Source organism: Anguilla rostrata, chromosome 9 (genome assembly GCF_018555375.3).
Source record: "Anguilla rostrata isolate EN2019 chromosome 9, ASM1855537v3, whole genome shotgun sequence".
NCBI lineage: Eukaryota > Metazoa > Chordata > Actinopteri > Anguilliformes > Anguillidae > Anguilla > Anguilla rostrata.
The window spans coordinates 52,405,660-52,430,918 of record NC_057941.1 but is presented as its reverse complement, the minus strand read 5'-3'; the positions used below and the strand labels follow the sequence as shown (position 1 = coordinate 52,430,918).

General features: G+C 49.6%; 2 protein-coding genes and 1 long non-coding RNA gene across 6 annotated transcripts; 1 reads left to right on the top strand and 2 right to left on the bottom strand.

Moving 5' to 3' along the window:
- Positions 1–28: 28 nt before the first annotated feature.
- LOC135264149 (forkhead box protein N1-like) lies at positions 29–7,210 on the bottom strand. Its single transcript, XM_064352857.1, has 5 exons — positions 6,262–7,210; positions 5,190–5,286; positions 3,042–3,300; positions 1,957–2,343; positions 29–1,339 (listed from the first exon to the last, which is right to left on the bottom strand). The coding sequence occupies exons 1-5, from the start codon at positions 6,516–6,518 to the stop codon at positions 1,104–1,106; spliced, it is 1,236 nt and encodes a 411-aa protein (XP_064208927.1). The 5' UTR covers positions 6,519–7,210; the 3' UTR covers positions 29–1,103.
- On the top strand, positions 4,307–14,049 carry LOC135264155 (uncharacterized). 2 transcript variants are annotated; one of them, XR_010332615.1, is made up of 4 exons: positions 4,321–4,789; positions 5,240–5,308; positions 13,165–13,392; positions 13,917–14,049. It is a non-coding gene; the product is annotated as an uncharacterized LOC135264155 (long non-coding RNA). The 2 variants fall into 2 exon arrangements; XR_010332614.1 differs by lacking the exon at positions 13,917–14,049 and having other exon boundaries at positions 4,307–4,789; positions 13,165–13,506.
- Positions 11,950–25,207, bottom strand: LOC135264145 (solute carrier family 13 member 2-like). Of its 3 annotated transcripts, XM_064352850.1 has the most exons (12): positions 21,439–25,207; positions 18,731–18,812; positions 18,095–18,269; positions 17,550–17,776; positions 16,748–16,931; positions 16,065–16,187; positions 15,378–15,590; positions 14,893–14,990; positions 14,484–14,599; positions 14,165–14,326; positions 13,889–14,026; positions 11,950–13,333 (listed from the first exon to the last, which is right to left on the bottom strand). In XM_064352850.1, exons 1-12 carry the CDS (start codon positions 21,538–21,540, stop codon positions 13,202–13,204), a joined length of 1,752 nt encoding a protein of 583 aa, XP_064208920.1. In that variant the 5' UTR covers positions 21,541–25,207; the 3' UTR covers positions 11,950–13,201. The 3 variants fall into 3 exon arrangements, with proteins under 3 accessions (XP_064208920.1, XP_064208919.1, XP_064208918.1); XM_064352849.1 differs by lacking the exons at positions 18,731–18,812; positions 21,439–25,207 and having other exon boundaries at positions 18,095–18,527; XM_064352848.1 differs by lacking the exons at positions 18,731–18,812; positions 21,439–25,207 and having other exon boundaries at positions 13,889–14,326; positions 18,095–18,533.
- Between the last annotated feature and the right edge of the window lie 52 nt (positions 25,208–25,259).

The following is a 25,259-nucleotide window of genomic DNA, read 5'->3' as shown; positions in this document are numbered from 1 at the left end:
AAAACATGTAAAGTTTTGGACAGTCTGGGAAAGAAAGAAAAACAATAAATATAAATATATATGTGGATTTTTTTGGAGAAAAAAAAACTGCCTGGTGTCTTTTTGTCACACTTATTATAGAACATGCGGGTGTCATAGAAACAGTGGAACTAACAGGCGGAGTCAACCGTTAACAACCGTTAGTCCAGTTTTTGAGTAGTCTGGTTCCATATAGCCAAGTGCGCTGGACTGATCTCACATATCCGACTGACTAATCTCTTTTTAATTGTTATCTTATGCATTTCTAAGAACAAAATATGACAAATATTAGGCTATAAAATCTATTTTGTTCTGTGTATCATTTTCTTTAAGTGCCTTAATGATTACCGGAAATTCAGGAGTAAAAAGCAAAGCTTTGCGTCAGCTCCCTGACAGATGTTTAGCGTAGAATCCACAGTGTAGCGGTAGAGATATTTTAATTCTGCTGATACTGGAAACTTCATCATGTAAAAAAAACTGTAAATGCTATCAGACATCCTGTGTTAAAAAAGAAAAAAACAGTAAGTGTGGCACCGTTTGCAGGTGTGTCAGATGCAATGTAATACTGTACTGACATCTAGTGGGTGAATGTGTTTACTGCAGCCACTGGATCTGAGACCTGTTTGTATCAGCCAGTCACTGACCCCCTCTGTATTGGTAACAACCCTGCTTACTTTACACTGCCACTTCTACGTTACAGACAAGGCTACCAAAATATAATGTTTTTGGTTTTAAAAAATTGTGATATAATGATAAAAAAGAAAATAATAATACATTATTTAAAAAAAATACAAAAAGGGCCCCCAGTTTTGGATGCCGTGATGACGTTTGGGGATTCAGTCAGTTAGGGGTCCTTAAAGAGAGAGGGCAGAGAAGGGGAGAGAGGGAAAGAGGGAGAGAGGGAGATAGTGGGAAAGAGAGAGGGAAGAGAGGGAGATGGAGGGAACGAGAGAGGGAAGAGAGGGAGATAAAGGGAAAGAGAGGGAGATAGTGGGAAAGTGAGAGCTCTCTGTCAGTTTTCTCACAGCAGTGCTATGGCCGTGTCTCCAGAGGCAGGTAAGCAGCTGGCTCCGCCCTCTGAAGGGTCAAAGGTCGCGGTGACACGCAGGTCCATCAGGGTCTGCTCCTCCTTCTCCCATGTGGAGGCGCAGTTGCCCCGGTAACCGTCCAGCAGACAGGGGCTGGCCGTGGGGGGGGCAGTTGCCCCGGTACCCATCCAGCAGGGAGGGGCTGGGCGTGGGGGGGCAGGGGGAAGAGGCCGTGGCAGCCGCTGGGGAGTCCTTAGCCAGACTGTCATCCCTCACCTCCTCCCACAGCTTACCTGTCAGGTGAGAAAATCACCTTTTACTCCCAAACTCCGCCCCTGGAGGGTCACAGGGCCAGCAGACTCACTGCAGCCAGGTGGTGCTCAACTGCCTAATTATATCCATTAATTTCTTCTTCAGTTTGGTACTGCAAATCAAATTATTATTATTATTATTATTATTATTATTACATGGTCAGTGTGATGCTGGTTATTACCTGCAGGGCAGGTGTGTGATGCTGTATATACTGCAGTGCAGGTGAGTAATGTGTATTATTACGCAGTGCGTTGGATGCTGGTTATACGTGAGTGTGTGTGCTGGGTATTATTACCGTGCAGTGGCAGGTGAGTGAGCTGGGTTATTATTACCGTGCAGTGGCAGGTGAGTGTTGCTGGGTTATTATTACCGTGCAGTGGCAGGTGAGTGATGCTGGGTTATTATTACCATGCAGTGGCAGGTGAGTGATGCTGGGTTATTATTACCGTGCAGTGGCAGGTGTGTGATGCTGGGTTATTATTACCGTGCAGTGGCAGGTGAGTGATGCTGGGTTATTATTACCGTGCAGTGGCAGGTGTGTGATGCTGGGTTATTATTACCGTGCAGTGGCAGGTGTGTGATGCTGGGTTATTATTACCGTGCAGTGGCAGGTGTGTGATGCTGGGTTTCAGGGTGTCCACATCACTCCCCAGCGCCCCCTCCATCAGCAACTCCAGGGCATTTCTGGAGCCACAGGGATCAGCCAGCAGGGCGGCGCCGTAGGTCGGGGTGCTGTGGACAGGGAGGGGGGGCTCCAGTCTGTTGGGGGGGTGGTAAGTGAAGCACCCAGGGGACTGGGGGGGGTGGGAGGAGCGGCGGCCCACGGTGGGACCCTGGAGGGTGTGCCGCAGGCCGTGGCTGGGCCCTGTGGACACGGGCGGGGGCAGAAAGGGGTGTCTGTGGAAACCGGGGGTCCCCCTCAGAAAGTGGGAGGGGCCAAGCCTTCGTCTCTCTGGCCAATCACTGAGCAGGCAGTCCAGCTCCTCTGGGGGGAGAGGAACACCCTTTAATCTGGAGATTTGATGTTCATTTAACGCTGAGAGAACATATATTTAACGTAGAGACAACGCACACTGTGTGCTGTGCTCACCTGTCTTGTGTGCGTTACTGACCTGTGTGCTGTACTATCCTGTGTGCTGTTCTAACCTGGCCAGGCCTACTCACCGGGCTGGGCTGTACTCTCCTGTGTGCTGAACTAACCTGGCCGGGCTTTCTAACCTGGCTGGGCTGCACTCTCCTGTGTGCTGTACTCACCTGGCAGCCTACTAACCTGGCTGGGCCGTTCATCTCTGTGTGCTGACTCACCTGGCTGGCCGTACTCTCCTGTGTGCTGTACTCACCTGGCTGGGCTGCACTCACCTGTGTGCTGTACTAACCTGGCTGGGCTGTACTCTCCTGTGTGCTGTACTCACCTGGCTGGGCTTTCTAACCTGGCTGGGCTGCACTCTCCTGTGTGCTGAACTAACCTGGCCGGGCTTTCTAACCTGGCTGGGCTGCACTCTCCTGTGTGCTGTACTCACCTGGCCGCGCTGTACTAACCTGGCTGGGCCGTACTCTCCTGTGTGCTGTACTCACCTGGCTGGGCCGTACTCTCCTGTGTGCTGTACTCACCTGGCTGGGCTGCACTCACCTGTGTGCTGTACTAACCTGGCTGGGCTGTACTCTCCTGTGTGCTGTACTCACCTGGGTGGGCCATGCTCTTGCGCACGGTCAGTGGGTCTTTGCGGCGCCACTTGTGCAGCTCCTCCATCATCTTCTCCACGCGGGCGGGGTTCAGTGCCCAGAGGCAGCCCTTCCGCGAGGCCCCGCCCCCGGCCACGCCCCCGGCCCCGCCTCCGGCCCCGCCCCCGGCCACGCCCCCGCTCCGCTTCTCCACCTTCTCAAAGCACTTGTTCAGCGACAGGTTGTGGCGTACGGAGTTCTTCCAGCCGTCCGGGGCGGTCTGCGGAAGGGGGGGGGGGGCAGGTCAAGGGTCAGAGAGCTCTCGGCTCGTTGCCATGGTGATTCAGTCACACGCACCTGTGGCTGGTGGCTGAGAGGGGGGTGGGGGAAGTGCCGAAGGACGGCCTGTGCAATGCCCTCTGCCTGCAGTCTGAGCTCTCTATCACCCTCTCTCCCTCCTTCCCTCACTCTCTGTCCATCTCTCTGTCTCTCCTCTCTCTCTCTGTCTCTATTTCTCTCCTCAAAACAACATTGAAACATCAAGATACAAAACATCAGTAAAACGGCAATTTAAAAAATCTCTCTCCCCCCCATCCTCCCTCCCTCCCCTGTCCCCCCCCTTCCCTTCCCTCCCTCCCTCCCCTCCCCTCCCTCTCTCTCTCTCTCTCTCTCCCCCTGATTTCTTCCCCCCCCCCGCTCATGGCTGTCACGTTGATGCAGCAGGTCTAATTCCCTCGGATTCCTCCCGTCCTGTTTAATGAGATGTCCGTCAGCCGAATCCTTCCCCCCTCCAGCCCCAGTGACTCACGTTACAGCAGTTTGGAGGGGAGCCACAGCTCCCAGCATTGGGGCTCTTTCTCTAGGGGCTGGGTCACTGTGCGTGCCAACACAAGGGTTTGGGGGGAAAACAGCAGCCATTCACTCTGGGGGTGGGGTTCTTTTTAATAAGGCTGTTCTTTACCCATGTGTGTTGTTTTTCCTTTGGGCTACTGAGAAATGTTTTTTAATCTCTTTTGGTATCTTAGGATAACTGCTGTAAAGGTTTACAACACAGCAATGAAATGCACAATGTAAGGAACATATTTCTTATGATCCAGGCAAAATATTTTTTTTAATTTTAATTTTTTAAATTTTTAAGTTCTTGCAGAGCTCACAAAGCTGAAAGGAAGTCTAACAGCACTTTCCCAACACATGGAATAAATGAGAGAAGAGAAAGTATGAATATGAGAGAAATATTTTTTTCTAAGCAAGACAGAATATGCCTTAGGCCACAGAGGCAGACTCCTGGATCAATCAACACCTGTCATTAATTTTAACTTAATATGAAGTGCTTCTCTCGCACAAACACGTTTCAGAGATGATTCTGTTTTTTTGCTCAGCTGCCCAAGCTTGAGCTTGGATGAGCAACTTTTAGCTCAAACTTTATTTTATTTTGATCGATGCTTTATGATTACAGCTGGATATCCAAGTCAGCAGACACTTGAGAACTTAAATTGAGGTGCAAAACCCGGAAGTGAGGTAGCGTAAGGGGAGTCCATAGCGCGAGACAACTACAACGGAACTTAGCTAGGCCTACAACCACAAAGATCAATCCCACAGTGGAGACGAACGAGGTTCGATATGAAAAATCGTCTAAACGAGGACCACAGCGTTACCGTTTTGAGCCTCCAAGGCGTCCAAGGTACCGGAAACAGGGGAGGAGGATAATTAACGGGGATCGGCTCGGGAGCGAGACTGAGCAGAACTTGTGGCGAGGTGGAATTATCCAGGTGAGTGAGCTGTCACCGCTCGGGTGTAAGCTAGCTAACATTAGCTGGCTCAATTAGCACTGCATTTGAAGCTAATTTGTAGAGCACGTTTTTTGTCTATGATTTTAGTGCTTCTAGTGTTCAGAACTAGCTTGCTGGGGTACGTGTTATTGATCATCACCTTCGCAGTCCTACCTAACAGCTAGATGTTTAGCTATATAACGCAAAACCGGCAGAATTTATTGTAGATTAATTAATGAATCTGCCTGGACCACTCTAAAATCTGGAGTGGCTAACTCTGACTAAAGCAAATTACACTAGTTATTTTGCAAGCACACGCTGATATCCAGGATGAACTAGTTACAATAACGAGTATGCAAATGCTCCACTGTGCATTCTATGGGACTGTAGTGTGGTTTACCTTGAAGTAGGGGAAGTGTTGGGTCATGAATCTGTAGATCTCGTTGACAGGCAGACTCCCCGTCCGGCTGTGTCTCAGAGCCAGGAAGATGAGGATGCTGCAGAGAGAGGCAGCACCAGGTCAGCGTGAGTGTGAGTGTGAGTGTGAGTGTGAGTGTGTGTGTGTGTGTGTGTGCGTGTGTGTGTGTGCGCGTGTGCTTGTGTGTGTGCGTGTGCGAGTGTGTGTGTGTGTGCGTGTGCGTGTGTGCTGTGTGTGTTTGTGTGTCAGTGTGTCTGTGTGGTGGTGTCAGTGTGTCTTGTGTGTGTGGTGTCAGTGGATGTACGCTGTGGGCGAGTGGTCAGTGATGTACCTGTAGGAGAGAGTGTCAGTAGATGTACCTGTAGGAGTAGAGTGTCAGTGGATGTACCTGTAGGAGTAGAGTGTCAGTGGATGTACCTGTAGGAGTAGAGTGTCAGTAGATGTACCTGTAGGAGTAGAGTGTCAGTGGATGTACCTGTAGGAGTAGAGTGTCAGTAGATGTACCTGTAGGAGTAGAGTGTCAGTGGATGTACCTGTAGGAGCAGAGTGTCAGTGGATGTACCTGTAGGAGCAGAGTGTCAGTAGATGTACCTGTAGGAGTAGAGTGTCAGTGGATGTACCTGTAGGAGTAGAGTGTCAGTGGATGTACCTGTAGGAGTAGAGTGTCAGTAGATGTACCTGTAGGAGTAGAGTGTCAGTGGATGTACCTGTAGGAGTAGAGTGTCAGTAGATGTACCTGTAGGAGTAGAGTGTCAGTGGATGTACCTGTAGGAGTAGAGTGTCAGTAGATGTACCTGTAGGAGTAGAGTGTCAGTAGATGTACCTGTAGGAGTAGAGTGTCAGTGGATGTACCTGTAGGAGTAGAGTGTCAGTAGATGTACCTGTAGGAGTAGAGTGCAGTGGATGTACCTGTAGGAGTAGAGTGTCAGTAGATGTACCTGTAGGAGTAGGGTGTCAGTAGATGTACCTGTAGGGGTAGAGTGTCAGTAGATTTACCTGTAGGAGTAGAGTGTCAGTAGATGTACCTGTAGGAGTAGAGTGTCAGTAGATGTACCTGTAGGAGTAGAGGGGTTTGGGGTAGAGTGCGTGTTGTGTTTGGTCCTGGTCGGCTTGTGGGTTGAGGCGTTGGAGGGTGTAGTGAGATTCAGGCAAGTGGCTGCCTGTTGAGTACACACCTGCCGGGAGCTGGAGACACACACACACACACACACACACACAGACACACACACACACACGCGCACGTGCACGCGCACATGCACACGCACACACACACACACACACACACACACACGCACACACATCAACATGCATTTATATTAAATCACAAATCTAAGCAATGCCTGAATATATGCTTGTGCAAATAGCTCCACCCCCTATGCACCCCCACTCCCCCAGCCCCACGCCCAATGTGTCCTACCATGAGGGTGAGGTCCTGTGGACGTTCTCCATGGTGATCCCAGGGATTACAGCCCTCTAATTGGTCAGTGTATAGATGAGTCACAGGGAGGACCTCAGGGTCGCTCTCTGATTGGATGGGATGTTGGTGAGTGACAGGGGTCGTATCAGGATTCCCCAGGCTTCCAAAGCAGTTGAAGGGGTGTGGCCAGTGGGATGATTGGCGGGCAGTGTCACCCGCGTCGTTGAGTTGCCAGGTGTATGAGTGGATACCTCCGTGCTCTGTTGGCCCCTCCCCCTGGCCTGGCACCTCCCCCTCTCCTTCCATTGGCTGCGGTCTGACCTCCAGCCCGTAGAGGTCGCTGTCTCTCGGCAGGAAGGGGTCGGTTCCCTCGCTGTCTCTCGGCAGGAAGTGGTCGGTTCCCTCCTCCAGCTTGCAGAGACACAGTTCAGACCAGGGAGCAGTCAGCCAAGCAAACCTGCTAAAGCTGTTGCCTTATCGTACGACATTGACTGGCAGCTAGCCTGCAGGAACAGAGCTTCACTGCAGCAGAACAGACGTCCCTTCAGTCCTGTTCGCTGAAAGCGTGGAAAAACTGCTCTCTAAAATTAAAATTTTACCAAGTAATCAGAACAAAACTCCTTTCATATGATTGTGTGTTATGGTCAGGCACGTATTTCCTTGCGAATTCTCATAGGCCCTGCAGGAGTGTTTTTTCAGAATTTTACCGGTGTTTTACCTGCATTTTAAAAGAGTAATAATTGACCCATTGACCCCAGGCTGGGCAGTGTGGTGGGTTACCTGCAGGTGTGTAGTGGGCGGGGCTGGCGATGTCTGGGGGGGCGTCAGTGGGGTCTGAAAGTCCCCAGGGGGGAGGGCTGAGCTGGGGGGGTCGGTTGCCATGGTGAGCCTTGAACCTGGAGAAAAGGAGGGAACACAGATCGGAGGAGGTTGGTCAGGGACCGCAGTTATACCCTTGAGTAACAAACACTTAACCTGAATTGCTTCAGTTAAATATCCAGCTATAAAAATTAATTGTCTTTAAAAAAATATAACCCATGTAATTTTCATCTGGATAAGAGAATTTGCTGAATGGTCAAAAGTACAGTAACGAGGCCAATTACATAATTTAGATACGTTGCAATATGTAACCCCTCCCTGACCCCGCCAACCTATCAGAGCCAATGTTCCTGCCCCCTGCGCACACCAACCAATCATCTGTGAGGATGACAAGGCAAACTGTTCAGACTGAACTTTTTGGCCCACTGAGGGAGAAATACACGTAAAAGCGTTTTGTGGGGGGGGCGGGGGGCGGGCGTGACTGGATGCTGGAACTGACAGCCTGCATCCTGACCGCGTTTCCCCCTCACCCCCCCCCCCCCGCTGCGTGAGGTCAGCTCCGGAGAGACTCGTGCCGCGCGTGTTCGCCGCTTGGCCACGCCACACAGAGGCGACGGGGCGCGGCGGAGGAACGAAGCCGTGTCAGCTAGGCATGCTGGGAAACGCACGCCGCCTCCTGCCGTCCCGCCCGCCTGACTGCCTGTCCGTCTGAAGGGGGGGGTTTATGGTTCTCCTTTAAAAATAAGTTCACTCAAGAAACAGCCGGCGCTATTTAAGAATCGTGGAGCACCATGCACAATCATCCAATCAGCACAGTTGCCCTGGCACAATCGGCCAATCAGCACAGCCCTTGTGCTGTTAATAAGTTAATAATAATAATAATAAAACTGGGCAAATGGCAATACAGAAAAAGCAAAGACGATAATGAAAAGAAATTAGAATCAAAATAACAACAGTTAAAGAGTTGGGCAGGGAAGGTTCTGATCTGGTCCTCACGTGCCCATATCCCGTAAGATCTGAACTGTGTGTGAGGAGCGTTTTTTTATACATCTTTCCCTTTCCTGGGGTGTGAGGTTTCGTTTGCGCTCGGTTTCCACGTGTCTCTCTGAAGGGTCGCCACGGCTCACTGCTGACCGATGAGCCGTGGAACAGCCTCTCTTCACTCTGCGGCAAAAACCGTGATCTGCCAAACGTTTAGCCAGAGCAGCCAATCGCATCGTAGAGCTCGCCCAGGCTGTGGCACAGAGCCCCTGTGGGGACCTGTCAGAACAGGCCTCTGAAGAAAGAGATCTCTGCAGCACTGACAGCTGGGAACCTGGGACCTCCCCACACACACACACACACGCACACACACACACACACACACACACCTACACTACACACACACACACACACACACACACGCACACACACACACACACACACACACACACACACTGCTGTGCATACTCAGAATGGGGTTAGTGGAGGACCCTGCTCAGATCTCTGCACCTTGCCCCAGTGTCAGCACCTGCAGCCTGTAGAGTCTCTCTGGAGCACACCTGTCCAGGTGCAGGAGAGAGCATCACACACACCTGCAGCCTGGCACACGACTGGCACCAGACGGCCACAGGTGAATGAGCCACCCAGCTCACCCCACCCTTCACCCGCCTGTGTCTCTCAGACCGCAGCATGCTTTACCCGCGGTTTAGCACAGGGCATGCGCTAAACCGCAGGGCATGCACAAACTGCCGGGCATGCACAAACTGCAGGGCATGCACTAAGCTGCAGGGCATGCGCAAACCGCAGGGCATGCACAAACAGCAGGGCATGCACAAACCGCAGAGCATGCACAAACTGCAGGGCAGCGCCTCCCTGTCCCTGAGGGAGCTTTACCTGAAGCTCAGGTGCGCTTTACCTTCTGCCTTTGGAATGTAAACCCCACCTGAGCTCAGCCTGCACACCGCTGTCTCCCCTGCGTCAGTGTGCAGGTTTTAGACCTCTAGTAATGTTGCCCGGCGTACGAGAGCTAGCCAAATAAATTCTGATTTATTCTGAAGCAATAATGATTTTTCTAGAAAGAAGTCAGACCTCTTCGGCTAACTGCTCCATTTTTGTTCTAAAATTCGCAACAGGAAGTTAACTAACGAGGTATACGAGTGACCGTTATAGCACCTCACATCACCAGTCAACCAATCATCATCTGTGCGGTGTTTGCTGGCACTGGTTGCTAACTACGCGCTTTTAAATTCTTGGGGAGGTACGCGACATCAGCGCGGACGTGATCTGCAGCCTGTGCATACGCCGCTCCTTCCACACAGCCCCCAGGCAGACCCATGCTTACGTGCGGTCCGCAGAAGTGTCAGACTGCCCCCGGGGGTGAAGCGGACAGGTAACGGGGCAGGTGTGTGCGGCTGGCTGCTCACCTGTGAGAGAGTGTGAGGGTGGAGCGGGTCTCCTACCTCACTGTGGGGTGTTGGGAGATGGGCCGGATCGGGTCAGGCTGGGCCGGGCTGGGTCGGACCGGGTTGGATGGGGTCCTGTTGGGTCAGATTTGGCCGGGCCCGGTTGGATGGGGTCCTGTCGATGTCCTGTGCCGGTATCTGAGACGGGACGTGGCACTGTCAAATAGAGTTTGTGCAGGTCCCTGCGAATCCGTGGTTTTGTAAAAGCAGCGGTCTCTGCGCAGTCAGTCTTCTCTCTGCGCAGTCAGTCTTCTCTCTGCGCAGTCAGTCTTCTCTCTGCGCAGTCAGTCTTCTCTCTGTGCAGTCAGTCTTCTCTCTGCGCAGTCAGTCTTCTCTCTGTGCAGTCAGTCTTCTCTCTGCGCAGTCAGTCTCTCTGCGCAGTCAGTCTTCTCTCTGCGCAGTCAGTCTTCTCTCTGCGCAGTCAGTCTTCTCTCTGCGCAGTCAGTCTTCTCTCTGCGCAGTCAGTCTTCTCTCTGTGCAGTCAGTCTTCTCTCTGTGCAGTCAGTGTTCTCAGGCTAACTTATATAGTGTCAAAGAGACAGAAACTACTGCAGAGAGTGAAAGAGAGGGAGAGATGGGTAGAGAGAGAGGAGGGGAGGGAGGAGAGACTGAGAGAGAGAACTACAGGTAAATTCCTTTTCTACCCTTACAGTGAACCCAGCAGCTACTTAATAACATAACATTTAATCATGAGTGGGAGGAGACTGAGGGAATAAGAACAGAACGAAAACACACACTCATACACACATTCTCTCTCTCACACACTCATACACACATTCTCTCTCTCACACACGCACACACACACTCTCTCTCTCTCTCTCTCACACACACACTCTCACTCTCACACACAGCCCTGTGTAAGGCTAATAGAGTAACGTCAGTCATCTCTCCCTGGCCCTGGGGCTGCTCCAGTTTTATAGCAGCTCTTAGAATGACACGGTGCCCCGCAGCCCTGTGCAGGTCCCCACTCTGCACCTCTGTGCTGGATTCCACAGGCACCTCTCCCTCCAGACTTCACCTGTCCTCATGTGCCACATCGAGTTTGGCACGAGCGCAGGAAGACACACGTACACACACACACACACACACACACACGTACACATGCACAAGCATGTACACACACACACACACACACACACACACACGCACAGCACAAGCACGTACACCACACACACACACACACACACACACAACACACATGTACACACACACACACACACACACGTGCACATGCACAAGCACGTACACACACACACACACACACACACACACGTGCACATGCACAAGCACGTACACACACACACACACACACACGTGCACATGCACAAGCACGTACACACACACACACGTGCACATGCACAAGCACGTACACACACACACACACACACACATGCACAAGCACGTACATACACACACACACACACACACACACACACACTCATACACCAGGCGTGTTCACACAGCACGCTTTTGATTGATCGCGACCAGTGCAGTCTGAGCATGCTCACTGAGCTGTTCCACATTACATCACTCACTAAGAATAGAAAGTGTTCTGCTTCCACTCAGAGGTTCAAGGGTAGCAGTGTAGTGTAATGTGTAAGGAGTTGGTCTTGTAACCTGAAGGTCACAGCCAGGTTCGATTCCCAGGTAGGACACTGCCGTTCTACCCCTGAGTAATGCACTTAACCTGCATTGCTCCAGTGTACGTCCAGCTGTACATATGGATGCAGTGTCAATGCTGTGTAAAAAGTTGTGTTAGTTTCTCTGGATAAGAGTGTCTGCTGAATGCCTGTAATGTAAATGTAACGTTCATATGGACGGATACAGAACCGGATTGGGTTCATTACCACAGCCAATCAAAGTGGACGTACAGCTTTTAGTCCCCTTTTCTCCCCTTGATCTTTGCAGAATTTATGAATTTATGCCACGGAAATGAAGCAAAAAATTATGTTTCAGAAACCTGTTTGGTGTGGCTAAGTGTGAAGCTATGGCAAGGACATTATTGCTAAATATGTGAAACCTTGCTTATTATGACAGTCAGAAACAGGCACCACTGCATAAATATCTTCAAAGTGAGCATTTAATACAGTAGAAACAATGCAAAAACACATTTGAATATAAATGTAAAATAAAAAAAAACATTATTTTCATTACATTAGTTTCATGGTGAGCACAAACATGACTGTTTGTATACTGTGATAAAGCTTTTTTCCTTCCAGAACATCACAAAGAGTGTGAAATTCTGGGCATTTTGATCTTACAGTAGTCGGACATAAGAAACCAGAATGTGTTAGAGGAGTTCTTTTTTTTTTTTTTTTGCTGGTAGTAAACCAACATTAAAAATAACAACCTAAAAAAACAGACAATATAAACAATATAAATTGCATATGCATTAAAGTGCATGTCTCAAACGTTGAGGGCAAAGTTTTCACATTTTCAAACATTCTCAAACATATTTGGTGATCTAAGGATCACCAAATTTATAAGACTTTTGGGTCTGAAGATCTGGCAGAGCGCCCTGTGTACGTTTTATTTACTCAACCCTGACAAAGATGGCTGAAAACCAATGGCATATCGCGCATGGCCCAGATAGGCCTGGAAGTGCTCTATCTTCTCCACAGCACACTGTTATCTGATGGAGCAGGCCAGGCAGTGGTCAGTGCTCTGCCCATCAGAATCCTCTGATTGAGGGTTGGGTTAGCCTTTTGGCAGAAGCTCATCCAGAGGGAGTAACGGAACATACATTTTTATTTTTAGTTTTTGCACACAACCCATGAGCGGTGCTGGATGTTTTTGCTGAAGCAGTAACTGAAGCCTTCTGCTTGTGTAGCGGTAATCTGTGTCCCACCTGGGACCAGAGCCTACAGTCTATTGGTTCCCTAAGAACATGCAGAGGGAAGCACATTGTATCATCCAGCTGAAAAAAATAATCAAGATTATAAATAAATACAGAATAAAATAAATACTAAGGGCGAAGTATGGTGAAGAGGGGAGAGGGTCACGATGTGGGTGGGGATGCTTTCTTTCTTCCTCTCATTTTCTCTATCACACACTCATGCACACGCACACACACTTTCTCTCACTTTCAGTCTCTCTCACGCTGGGACTTTATTTCTCTCTCTGCCTTTCCCTCTCTCCCCCTCTCCTCATTTTGTCTCCCTCCTTCACCTCCTCTCCTTCCTTTCTGTCCCTTCCTCTCCTCCTCTCTCCCTTCCTCCCTTTCTCCCTTCCGTTTCCCTCTTCCTCTCTTCCTCATCCTCCTCTTCCTCTCCGTCAGGTTTCCATGGTGAAGAGGGCGGGGTTCCCCCCCCCCCTCAGGGCCCAGTCATGGTGGCGTTGGCCCAGGACGGGAACTCGTTGAGGCCGAACATGGCTGCTCCCCAGGTGTTGAGGGCCAGGTTGATGGTGAAGACGCCGATGATGTTGAGCATGAAGCCTGCTTTTGCCTGCACCAAGGGAAGGACGAGAACCGTGAATTATGACTTTCATAAAGAAGCACTGTGTGGTGAGGAACTCGCATGTCAATCATGCTGGCCTCGCCATGGTTACGTATAATATATCAGTATGAACTGCTGTAAAGATTGACTCTAATACGAATATATTATGGTGAAATACCTCATGTGAGAGAGACCAGACAAAATGTTATGGGGAAGGTAGACACAATGGGCACATCTAATGGGCTGCAAACTCAGAGTCAGTGTGAATCCACTCAGTCAATGTGTTTTGGGGTGGGGGCGGGGCACTGATCCAAGGGGGGGGGGGGTCCTGTGAATGTGGACCCTACGAACCCCGTCTGGACTTTGTTGCTGACTTTTGTACCCGTGATTGCAGCAAACTAGCTGAGCTCAGCAGTGACGTCCTCTATGGCCGTCCTAAAGTTTTACACAGGAAGGGAAGGGTTTTATTGGCTGTTGGATTGCTCTAATATAAACCGGGCCAAGTGTCGGAAGTTGGGGTGCGGATTTGGGAAAAGTGTCGGAAGGGGGCGGGGTGGTCCTCACCATGTCGATGACCTTGAGGTTTCCGTAGGAGAAGGCGATGGCGTTGGGCGCCGTGGCAACCGGGAGCATGAAGGCCAGGGAGGCGGAGATGGTGCAGGGGAGCATGACGTAGAGAGGGTGGATCTTAATGGAAATGGCCTGGAGGACACACACACACACACACACACACACACACACACACACAAGTCTCAGGATCATGATCCAGGCCCCAGAATCTGGGAGCCGAACCACAGACGCAGAAAGCGGGACTACTGGCAGAATTTTTCCGGAACCTACCATGGAGGCGAGGATGGGCAGGAAGAGGGTGGTGGTGGCCACGTTGCTGGAGCACTCTGTGAAGGTGGCCACCAGCAGGCAGAGCAGCACGGAGATGCCGAACGGAGGGATGTTCTGCAGCGGGGTCAGGCTGTTCCCCAGCCACAGCGAGAGACTCGACTTCTGCACACACAAGAAGGGTCATCACTGCACCACCGTGCCAACGCTGTGGTCATGGTTACATGACTCCTTCTATTGCGTCTGAACAGCCAGTCGTTTCAAACCCACACATCCCACTGCCCCCCCCCCCCCCTCAGACACCCCACTGCCCCCCCCTCACCTCGCTGCCATGTGCGAGGGCGAAGCCGCCCCCCAGGAGCAGGATGATGTTCCAGGGCATGCGCTCATGCACCACCTGCCAGGTGAGCAACCCTGGGGGGGCCTTCACCTTCCCACCTGCACAGAGAGAGAGGGAGGGAGAGAGAGAGAGGGAGAGAGAGAGAGGGATTGGCAGAGAGAGGGTGGGGGAGGGAGAGAAGGGGAAGGGGAGGGAGAGAGAGGGGGAGAGAGAGAATGGGAAGAAGGGAGGGTGGGAGAGAGAGCAAGTAGAAGGTCACGCTATACCTCTCACAAATCACAATGGAGCGCACCCTAGCTTAATCTCTGGGACCCCCCCCCCCGGATGTGATCTCCAGAGTGTGAGGGGTGCAGACAGTCATCTCCAAAAGCTGCTCCACCACGGGCCTCACCTTCCTTGCGGCTCTCCAATGGCGACCTGATGATCTGGGAGGGCAGGGCGAAGAGCAGCAGGGCAACGAGGATGGCGACCGTGCTGTCCGTCACATACCTGCAACACAGACCGCACAGGGTGAAACACAGACCACACACACTCAAACACAGACCACACGGTCAAACACAGACTACACACACTCAAACACAGACCACACGGTCAAACACAGACTACACACACTCAAACACAGACCACACGGTCAAACACAGACTACACACGGTCAAACACAGACCACACGGTCAGACACAGACTACATACACTCAAACACAGACCACACGGTCAGACACAGACCGCACACAGTCAAACAGTGCAGCTATAATGTAGACATCACACAGTCATTCGGTAGAGTTGTAATGTAGACCACACACGGTCGATCAGTCCAGCTGTAATGTAGACCACACACGGTCGATCAGTCCAGCTGTAATGTAGACCTCTGGGACTCACGTTTGGTTTCCCTTGTTGAAGAGCAGGCTAGCCCAGCCGGGCATGAAGCCGGGCTCCCTGGTGAACCACAGCGCCACCAGCAGGCTGAAGAGGGCGAGGACGTTGGCCTCGGCGTACGTCATGGCGCCCAGCTTCCTGTACTCGTTCCGCATCACCTGGTAGGCCTCGTGGTCTCTGGCGTTCTGCAGGCCACAGCCAAGCGACTTCCTCAGGCTGCGGGGGAAATCAACCAATCAGGCGATCCGATCCATCAGTGGACCATCAACACAATCAGGCAATCAACCAATCAGTTCATCTGATCCATCAGTGGACCATTAGCACAAGCAGGGAATCGACCAATCAGGAAGTCAATTAATCAACCAGTCAATGAACCAGTTAACCAGTCAGCGATTCAGGTGCTCAGTCAGCCAGTTGGCAAGGGTGGAGGGAGTCAGTCAGTCACAAGGTGGAGAGGGGTAGGGTGGAGAGGTGGAGGTGAAGAGCAGTAGGTGAAGGTGGAGAGGGGTAGGGTGGAGAGGTGGAGGTGAAGAGCAGTAGGTGAAGGTGGAGAGGGGTAGGGTGGAGAGGTGGAGGTGAAGAGCAGTAGGTGAAGGTGGAGAGGGGTAGGGTGGAGAGGTGGAGGTGAAGAGCAGTAGGTGAAGGTGGAGAGGGGTAGGGTGGAGACAGGTGCATGTGGGCGGAGCTTACTTGAACCCCAGGTACATGCACTGCAGCCAGAGCCAGGCACAGACCAGCATCATCAGCATGTTGGGAAAGGCGAAGGCGAACCAGCTGGCGAAGTTTATCACGTCTTTGTTTCCCGGGAACAGGCTGCAGGGGGCGGTAGTGAGTGAGAGAGACATGTCCTTATACTGTATGGACATTATAGTGCATGCATATTTTTATTGTTAGGGTATATCTTGAATATATTGCTTTTTGTAGTTATTTTGGTCTGATGCATCATTATTTTAAATACATTCAATAAAAATACTTTTGCCCTCTTGAATAAAGTAAAAATCCTGCCCAATACTCAGAAGTTTAGAAGAAACATCTGTTTGCACAACATAATTGTTATTTAATTCTCAGATATCTAAAGGAGCGTTTTCAAATGGTGATTGTACTGGTGTTACATTGATACACTTCATTGTAATGGTGTTACATTGAAACACTGAATTATAATGGTATATCACTACTGTGTGTTGTAATGATGTCACAATAAACTGCACTGTTAACCCTTTAAGGCACGAGATCACAAATATGTGATTAGAATGTTCTTATCTGAGCATTCCGATGCTGATGTCACAATCACTACTGCTAACCGAAAGCAACGGAGTTCTAGAACACTGGCTTAGAGTTTACAGTGTGGGTGTAGCAGCGGACGGGACACGCACGAGTCCAGCTGGCCTTTGAGGATGAGGTTTGGCGTGGTGCCGGTGAGGGTGGCCGTTCCCCCTATGCTGGCGGAGTAGCACACGCACAGGCTGAGGCCTTTGGACAGGCTCTTGTACTTCTCCTCCCTGGCCTTCCTCCGCCGCTCAGCCTCGCTCTCTCCATCCTCCACAGAGCACGTCTCAACTGGGGGGGGGGAGGGGGGGGCAACATCATAAGTTTATTACTCCCCCCGCAGTGCATCACACAGGTGTGGTTGTATTTATATGAAATGCAGGAGCGATAATTAGGAGAATGCCAAACGCAAGTTCAAGGTCAAATGAAGGGCATTTGCGGAAAGTTTATGGATCATTGCTGCATCTTCTGGCCCTGGCTACTTGTCTAGCTCTCCAGCTGTCAGTGGAGCATTTGGGCCGGTGTAAATGAGGTCACCCTCCTTCCCCCGCCCCTCCCCACCCTTAGCCCCGCCCTCTTTTCCTTACAGACCTGTCAGTCATTGACAGGGTGTTTTTTCTTTATTGTGTGCTACTGAACTGTTCTGAGAAAGGATTTGGGCCTTATCTGCACATATCTCTGTCTAATCCAATCCACAAGTCTGCCCCCCCCCCCCCCCCCCCCCCCCCCCCCCGACCCCACCCAGATTAGGCGGGGTCACCAGGGATGGGAGGGAAGAGGGTGAGGAAAGTAGAAGAGGAGTAAGGGAGGAGGAGAAAGAGCAGGGAAAAATAAGAGGAGAGAAGGAGAGAGTAAAGGAGAGGAGACGATAACAGAGGGGGAGAAGAGAGGAGGAGAAGGCAGGCCTACCCTTGCCCTGGGCTGCCTTGGCCTGCTTGCCTTCTCTGAGCTCGCTCAGCTCGAGGGCCTGGTTGTCGCGGCCGGCCTGGCCCAGTTCGCGGGCGTCGGCCTGCTCCTCGGTGTCGCTCAGCTGCTTCACCACGGCGTGCGCGATGGGCAGCATCATGGAGGTGGTCGCCGTGTTGCTGATCCACATGGAGAGGAAGGCCGTCACGCTCATGAACCCGATCAGCAACCTGCAGGAACAGCGCATGAACCCGATCAGCAACCTGAAGGAACAGCGGGATCAGCAGGATCAGCTGATCTGAGAACAGCTCATGAACCCGATCAGCAACCTGCAGGAACAGCTAGATCAGCTGATCTGAGAACAGCTTATGAACCCGATCAGCAACCTGCAGGAACAGCTAGATCAGCCGATCTGAGAACAGATCCTTAACCTTTCCCCTTCCCCTGTGCCATATGAGCGGAGAGGGGGATGAGAGGGAGAGAGAGAGAAGTGGGAGGGGTTAGAGAGAGAGGGGGTAGAGAGAGAGGGAGAAACGCGGGGCTCTTACAGGGCTGGCCGGACGCCCACGAGGAGCAGCACCCTGAGGGCGATGCGCTTGTGCAGGTTACAGCTCTCCACGGCAACGGCCACCAGCAGACCCCCCACAAACAGCATGTTGATGTCCTTCAGGTAATGCATGCACACCTGGGGGGGGGGGAGTATGGGGTCAGTAAGTGCAGTAACTGACCCATGAATCTCACCCAGTTCAGGGGTCAGTAAGTGCAGTAACTGACCCAGTTCTGGGGTCAGTAAGTGCAGTAACTGACCCATGAATCTCACCCAGTTCAGGGGTCAGTAAGTGCAGTAACTGACCCAGTTCAGGGGTCAGTAAGTGCAGTAACTGACCCATGAATCTGACCCAGTTCAGGGGTCAGTAAGTGCAATAACTGACCCAGTTCTGTGGTCAGTAAGTGCAGTAACTGACCCATTAATCTGACTCAGTTCAGGGGTCAGTAAGTGCAGTAACTGACCCATGATCTCACCCAGTAGGGTCAGTAACTGCCAGTAATCTGACCCAGTTCGGGTCAGTAATGCAGTAACTGACCCATGAATCTGACCAGTCAGGGTCAGTACATGATAGACTGACCGGAGCAGTAACGACATGAACTGACCCCAGGGGTCAGTAGGACATATGCTAGAGCACGATGGGCAGCGGCCGGGGGGGGGATGCACTCTGTGCACCAGTACAGCGCCATCAGGATGATGGCATAGCCCCCCTTCGCTTCCTGTGAGACAGGAAGTGAGACAGGCTCCCTTTCAGATGGCAGTTTCTTTGCAAACTATTCAGTGGTTTTACGTTTTATGAGGACATTTTGTTTTGTTTTGCTTGTTCTGTTCCTCTACAGAGGAAGAACCTGAGCTGTCCAAGTGGTTGAATGTGTGGAAGCGTTGTTTGAATACTTTGTTTACTCTAGTTTTCTTAACTGAATATTCTGTAGCTGATGTCACAATCACTGCTGGTGACTGAGTGCAGTGGAGTTCTAGAACACTGGTTCAGAATTTTGAAAAAAAAAAAAACATTCCAAAAAAACCTACTCTTCAACAAGGGTTAATGCAATGGAATCATTTCTGGACTGTATGGCAATAGCTGATAGAGGTGTGCCTTCATCTGTAAATTCATTGTCAGTGTTACATAATCATTAGAGAGCTAGGCTTATGACTCTCAGGTTGTCGGTTCAAGTCCTTGGTGAGACACTGCCACTGTTGCCTTGAGTGAGGTCCTTCACCTGAATTGCTTCAGTAAACATCCAGCTACATGAGGCGATTGAGCGCACGGCATTCTGGGTAAGAGCTAAGTCTTCTCAATGTCTACACAACGATCACTTTTTCAGATTTGTATCAAATGTCGCGTTAAAAAAATATAAACCCGAACAAGCGAAACGAAGCGTGATAGATGATGGCCATTTCTTGTAAACGTTGCAGAAAAATATATGATTTCACTGGGTGTGCAGAAGGGAAGGTGAGATCATGCTTTCCTGTAAGGGGAGAGGTTTTAACCGCTCCAGCAGCAGTAGTGTGTGCCCATGCAAAGCGCGGATCTGGGGGAAAGTCTATATTGCTGACCACAGATGGGGGGAGGGGTGGGAGATCCACTGCCTTGGAGCAAATGGGGTTTCCCTTACCAAGACAAACAGAACTTCACAGCCCGTCACAGGTGGCTGGGTTTCTGTGAGTGATGTGCGAGGGCTGTTTGGGCCGGTTCCTCTGTTCCTGACGGGGCAGGAGAAGAGGCTGACACCCGAAACTGGACGGGCCATTTCCAGGTAAACCGCACGCACCCTCGGAAAGAAAAACACCGGGAGGCGGATGTGTCGCAGGGGCGTTGGGTGTCTTGCACGAGATGAAGTGAATCTCATTTGGGCTGGGTGGGGGGGGGGCAGGGGGGTACAGCGACCGCACCCCCAAAATCTGACCTGACAACGATGCTTTCGCTTCACCACCGTGCCAGTGTTCCACTAATCGTAGAAATGAGACATCGCCAAAACCGAGAGAACAGAGGGTAAACTGTCCCTGCTAATCTTCACACGCCCAAAATAAAGGATGCTTGCTTTGTGCTAGGAATGATGGTCTACACACAGGTAGGTCCATTTTTTTAGGTCCATCCAATTATTTATATTCTGTTTTCTAACAGAGCCCCCCCCCCCCCCCCACACACACACACACACTGCAGGTTCATTCCTATGTCAGACCGTGGCAAGTGGACGCTGTCATCCAGAGGGACTCACACAGAACACATTTTCATGTGTGATCCATTTATACGGCTGGATGTGTTACTGAAGCAGTTCTGGAGTTTAACGGTAGTGTGACTCAGCTCAAATAATCAAAAGGTAAACAATCATCTTTAGCTGAAGTATTTTTTATTGCAGGACTACTTCGGAGGTTTTATGGTCTCGAGGTGTGCCCGAATGACCCTCTCGTGCCAAGAAAACGAAAAGAGAAAACTTTCCACTCGTGCAAGGTCAGTAACCGGGAGCGTCGGCGAAGATTCGCTGCTGATCTGGTAGCCTTAGGAAACAGCTTCTGAAAACTCTTAACTGATGGGGGGGGTTATCTAATTCACATTAAGGAGTCCCCCTGGAGGGAAAACACGGTCACCCACACATTTTGAGCGGGGAAAAGGCTTAACGTGTGAAGGGCAGTTTGACAGGGTTACCGTGGATACATCCCTCCTGTTGAGTTGGGAGAATAAGGCTTATCTGAAAGGTCCTACTCTGGGGGCTTTATGCTGGTATCTGAGGGAAATTTACTCAAATACTGCAATACCAACTACCCACAGTTTTTCTAAGCAACACACACTCACACGTGCACACACACTCACACATGCATGCACGTACACACACGCACATGCAAACATGTAAAAACACACATAGAACTACATACCAAATATGTACACACACACAGGTATTTTAGCGTATCAGGGATCTCAAACTTATAACCCTGGAGGGCTGCTGTGTCTGCTGGTTTTTGATGTGTTCCTGCACTGCTAATTTAAGACATAGATTGGTTTATGCACACCTTGTTTCCTAGGCCTAGTTTGGCTGCTGAACACAAAGGAAATCACGAAAACCAGCAGAGACTGTGGCCCTCCAGGACTGGAGTTTGAAACCCTTGTATACAAACATAGACACACACACGCACACACTAATATGCATATACGCAAAAACATATGCAAATATGCAAAAACATATACATACGTGCACATGCGCTGTATGAATGAGTGAATTAATCATTACATTTATGTAGCATTTTTCCGAATGCTCGAAGTGCTTTATTAGAAAACCGTATACGAGTACACACACACACACAACACAATGAAAGCGTACACACACACAAACACATGCACATACTCACCGATGTGTTGATGACCAGTGGTAGTGGAAGGGCCAGTAGGGGTATCAGGACGATAAGGAAATAGTTCCTGTGGGCCCAGAGCCATTCTCTAAACTCAGCCATGATGTCGCTCGCCCAGACACAGCGGGAGTCCCAGAATAATGCTAAGAAATGGAGAGAGAGAAACTGGAGAGAAATGCGAGCAGGAAAAAATACAGGGATGCTAAGAGTGAGCAAGATCAATCCACAGCATCAGAGTATATATGTATATCAGAGGGTGAGAGTTAAATATTAACCCACGAAAGGGGGTGGGTGATAGAGAGAAAGAGAGGGAGACAGTAGAGTGGACAGATTTTTTACATCTCAAATTACAATTTGATTTTATGCTTAATTCATTTCACATAAAAGTTCACATGCACACAAACACACACACACATACACAAAAGCACATACGTACATACATACACGCACGCACACAAACACATACATCCACAAAGAAACACAAATACACCCACATATAAACGCAACCACATACACGCACACACACGCATACACACATTCACACACCCCCAGCCCCCCCCCCCCCCCCAGGTAAACGAACAGTCCAGGCAGTCCAGGGGGAAGTTGGATGTCTCCGACATTTGTCACAATCTAAGATGCAGGTGCAAACAGGACTCTTCTAAAGCATAGCCTGGGCATGCGTGTGTAGTCCGAGAGTACGGTATTCTGTAGTCTGAATATTCAAGATCCCCCCACAAACCACACAATATGAGTGATAATTAATATATGGGACAATACCAAATTTGGGACAAATCTGTAGCTTTGAATAGGTAGACTCCACAGGGAAGAACAGGGCACTGCAAGTCAGGTTTTTACACAGTCAGGGGGCACCCAATGAAATCAAACTTCCTGACAATCATGCTGGCAAAATCGCAATCAGAAATGTACTCAAAGGTCCATAATGATACACTTCAGGGACGTGAGGAAGACCACTGCGTTACTCAGATTACTCGCTGGGCCATACGGCCTGCTGTCCTTGAGTGATTGATAAAACCTTCACCAAGCGATTACAGCGGCTTTCCGAATGTTTTTCTTTCAAAGACCTGCTGTATTAAATCCCAGAGCTTCACCTTGACCTAATGCCAAAGCGGGCTGTTTGTTTTCTGGAAACAAGAAAGAAAGGAGTGAAGATTATGGTCTTCCAAAGACTTCTTTTTTGGGATAGGCTAATGGAGTTTCGCTTGGTGTTTGGGCAACAGTTTGACACGGGGAATAAAAAAAAACGAGCTAGAAGCTACAGCAATAACTAAAATATAAATGCTCAAAAATAAAGGTACATTGGATGTATATTTTTGTTCTTTCGGGAACAAATTTGGCAAATGTTCCCGGAAAATAAGATAATATTCTATTTTGGTCCTGATAAGTACTTTGTACAAGCAATAAAGGTGCAAATTAATTATGCATTGATGGCTAGGGGTACGATTTTATGGACTTATAGATTGCCACCCCCAGTGATAAGCATTTGTACCTGAATAGGCACTTTTTCATAGTTTTTTTCTTTTCTGAGTGTAGTGTCAGGACTTCATCCATCTCCCTCCTCCTGGCAGTGTGAACTCTTCTGACTCACGCCTGCATGTAAGTGTTTGTTTTAGATTATTGATGGTTCGGATCTCAAAGGACGTGTGGCCCGTGCTTGTCTTTTCCGTGCAATCGCAAACTGCTCTCGGAAGACAGCCGATACTTCCCGAGTGTTTTTGTTTCTGTTATATAACAGCATCGGGTCCAGTTCTGCGAGCGGAGTTTGTTGTGATTTGCCCAGGCGTTAGACAACGTGCACCACTCAAAGACTCAAAAACAGAAGACCCCTTTAGGGCACTCTGCTAATATACTGTGTTGTTAAAAAGTATTTACCCCCTTCCTGATTTCCTCTATTACTGTATATTTGAATGGTTTCAGATCTTTAAACAAAATGTGATATTAGATAGGGGAAAACTGAGGAAACACAAAACATTTTTGAAATGCCTATTTTGTTTATTTAATGAACAATTAATGATAACTTTGTTCATTAAATAAATGAAAATAATTATTTAAAAACGTGTTTTGTGTTTACTCAGGTACCATTTATCTCATACAACTAATTTTGTTTAAAGATCTGAAAACATTCAGTGTGACAAATATGCAATAACAGAGGACATCGGGAAGGGGGCAAATACTTATTCAGGGCGCTGTCTGCTATCTGCATTATACATCTGGGGAAAAGGCGTCTGTTTTACACGGAATGGATTCCAGCTCATTCGCAGCGGTCTTAAAAACAGGGCAAACGACAAGGGGCTCGAACTGAAAACGCAGCGAAGGGTACCACGTGAACTGGGCATAACAACGAGCCCACACGCGGGTGTTACTGCAAAACGGCCTGAAGACCCCACCTTTGCTAAGTATACGACCCGGTTAATTACTTTGGACCACTTTGAACCCGAGCCAACGTCACCAACGTGTCGGCGCAATCGTGTGATCGCTCAGTGAGACTAAAGGCTAAAGTGCAAACCGCAGCGATGCGTGAAGGAATATTCCTTTTCACCAGTTTATGAATTCTGCGTTTCGCTGATAAGGTTACGAGTAGAGCTGAAAGGTGCAGTGGAAATTTTTCATATTTTTTTTTCCGCCTCTGCCCAGCACGAGCCGCGCTCACACTCCTCCCCTGACAAGTTATCTAAATTTGACGACTCGCGGTTTAGTGCGGGTGGCAGCTTTTACAGCGCGTGCTCCCTGCTTAGAATAAGGTCTTGTTACCCGAAGAGGAGCAACTCGATAACGCCATGGCCTAAGTTCTCCGGGAAGCGAAAAAAAACTGTGCCAAATAAAGATCATTATACATTTGCCATGGCGCTTTTTTCAAAACCACACATAATTATTATCCTGTTTATAAAGTAGGTTACAATAATGTTCTTCATCTCATAATCACCCTTTTCAAATAGGCTACAAGAAACAAGTCATTGCACAGGGTCTTTAAACTCTCGCCTTTAAACAGTCCAGATTTCTTTCAGGAATCTACTGAAATTCTGGACTATAATGCGTTTAAAAGAGGGGCATTTTAATTCATTTTTAAATATTTGGCACACGATCTGAATGTCAATATGTATTGTTTTTGATTCTCCCCTCATGGTGGTTTATTGTGCACTATAAAATTACATTTATTACATAATGAGCTCTGTGAGATTACTATTACAGTAACCCGCGGAGAGGTTATTGGCCTGAGTCTTTGATGTTTGGTGCCAGACACCTCTGCTGATCATCAGTTGTGTTTTGGGGGTAACTTCCCTTCACAGCGGTGAGCGCACGTTCTCCCTGCCCCCCACCCCACACCTCGTGCTACTGACGTGACTCAAACATGACGCAGCACCTTCCCCTTTCAACAGCTGACCTATAATTAAACCAGATCTTGCTCGTTACAATCCAGTGGTTGTGATTGTGGTCGGTTTGAGAACCAACATACACTGACGTCCCCAGGACTGTATTTACAGCCTGCTTGGTGCAGAGCCGTGGTCTTCAGTTCTGTCCGAAGGACCAACACTTAAAAGTGAGCGACACGATAAACCCCGCAAAAAATTCCTCACATGACAGGAAAGCATGTGTCAGCAGAACTGGTGGCAGGAGAGAGAGAGATAGGGAAAATTGCAGAACTAGAAGTTTTGATTCCCCCTTCAGACCATTAAAAAAAAACAAAAAACGTTGGCTGTAGCTAATACGAAGATGTTGTGCTATGATATGGGAGGTTCCGTCTTGGGTGGCTAGGTCTCGAGCCAAATCCACTCCCGACACTGTGATACCACCTCTATCTACAG

What these genes read in the sequence shown, in the direction of transcription:
- LOC135264149 (XM_064352857.1), bottom strand. Translation starts at nt 6,518, where the DNA reads ATGCATGTTGATGTGTGTGCGTGTGTGTGTGTGTGTGTGTGTGTGTGT. An exon ending in AAACCCCTCTACTCCTACAG is followed by an intron (nt 5,287 to 6,261) that starts GTACATCTACTG and finishes CTCTCTCTGCAG; the next exon opens with CATCCTCATCTTCCTGGCTC. An exon ending in AACACTTCCCCTACTTCAAG is followed by an intron (nt 3,301 to 5,189) that starts GTAAACCACACT and finishes CCCCTTCCGCAG; the next exon opens with ACCGCCCCGGACGGCTGGAA.
- LOC135264145 (XM_064352848.1), bottom strand. Translation starts at nt 18,357, where the DNA reads ATGGGTCAGTTACTGCACTTACTGACCCCAGAACTGGGTCAGTTACTG. An exon ending in TGCATGTACCTGGGGTTCAA is followed by an intron (nt 15,591 to 16,064) that starts GTAAGCTCCGCC and finishes TTTCCCCCGCAG; the next exon opens with CCTGAGGAAGTCGCTTGGCT. An exon ending in ACCTCAAGGTCATCGACATG is followed by an intron (nt 13,334 to 13,888) that starts GTGAGGACCACC and finishes CCCTTGGTGCAG; the next exon opens with GCAAAAGCAGGCTTCATGCT.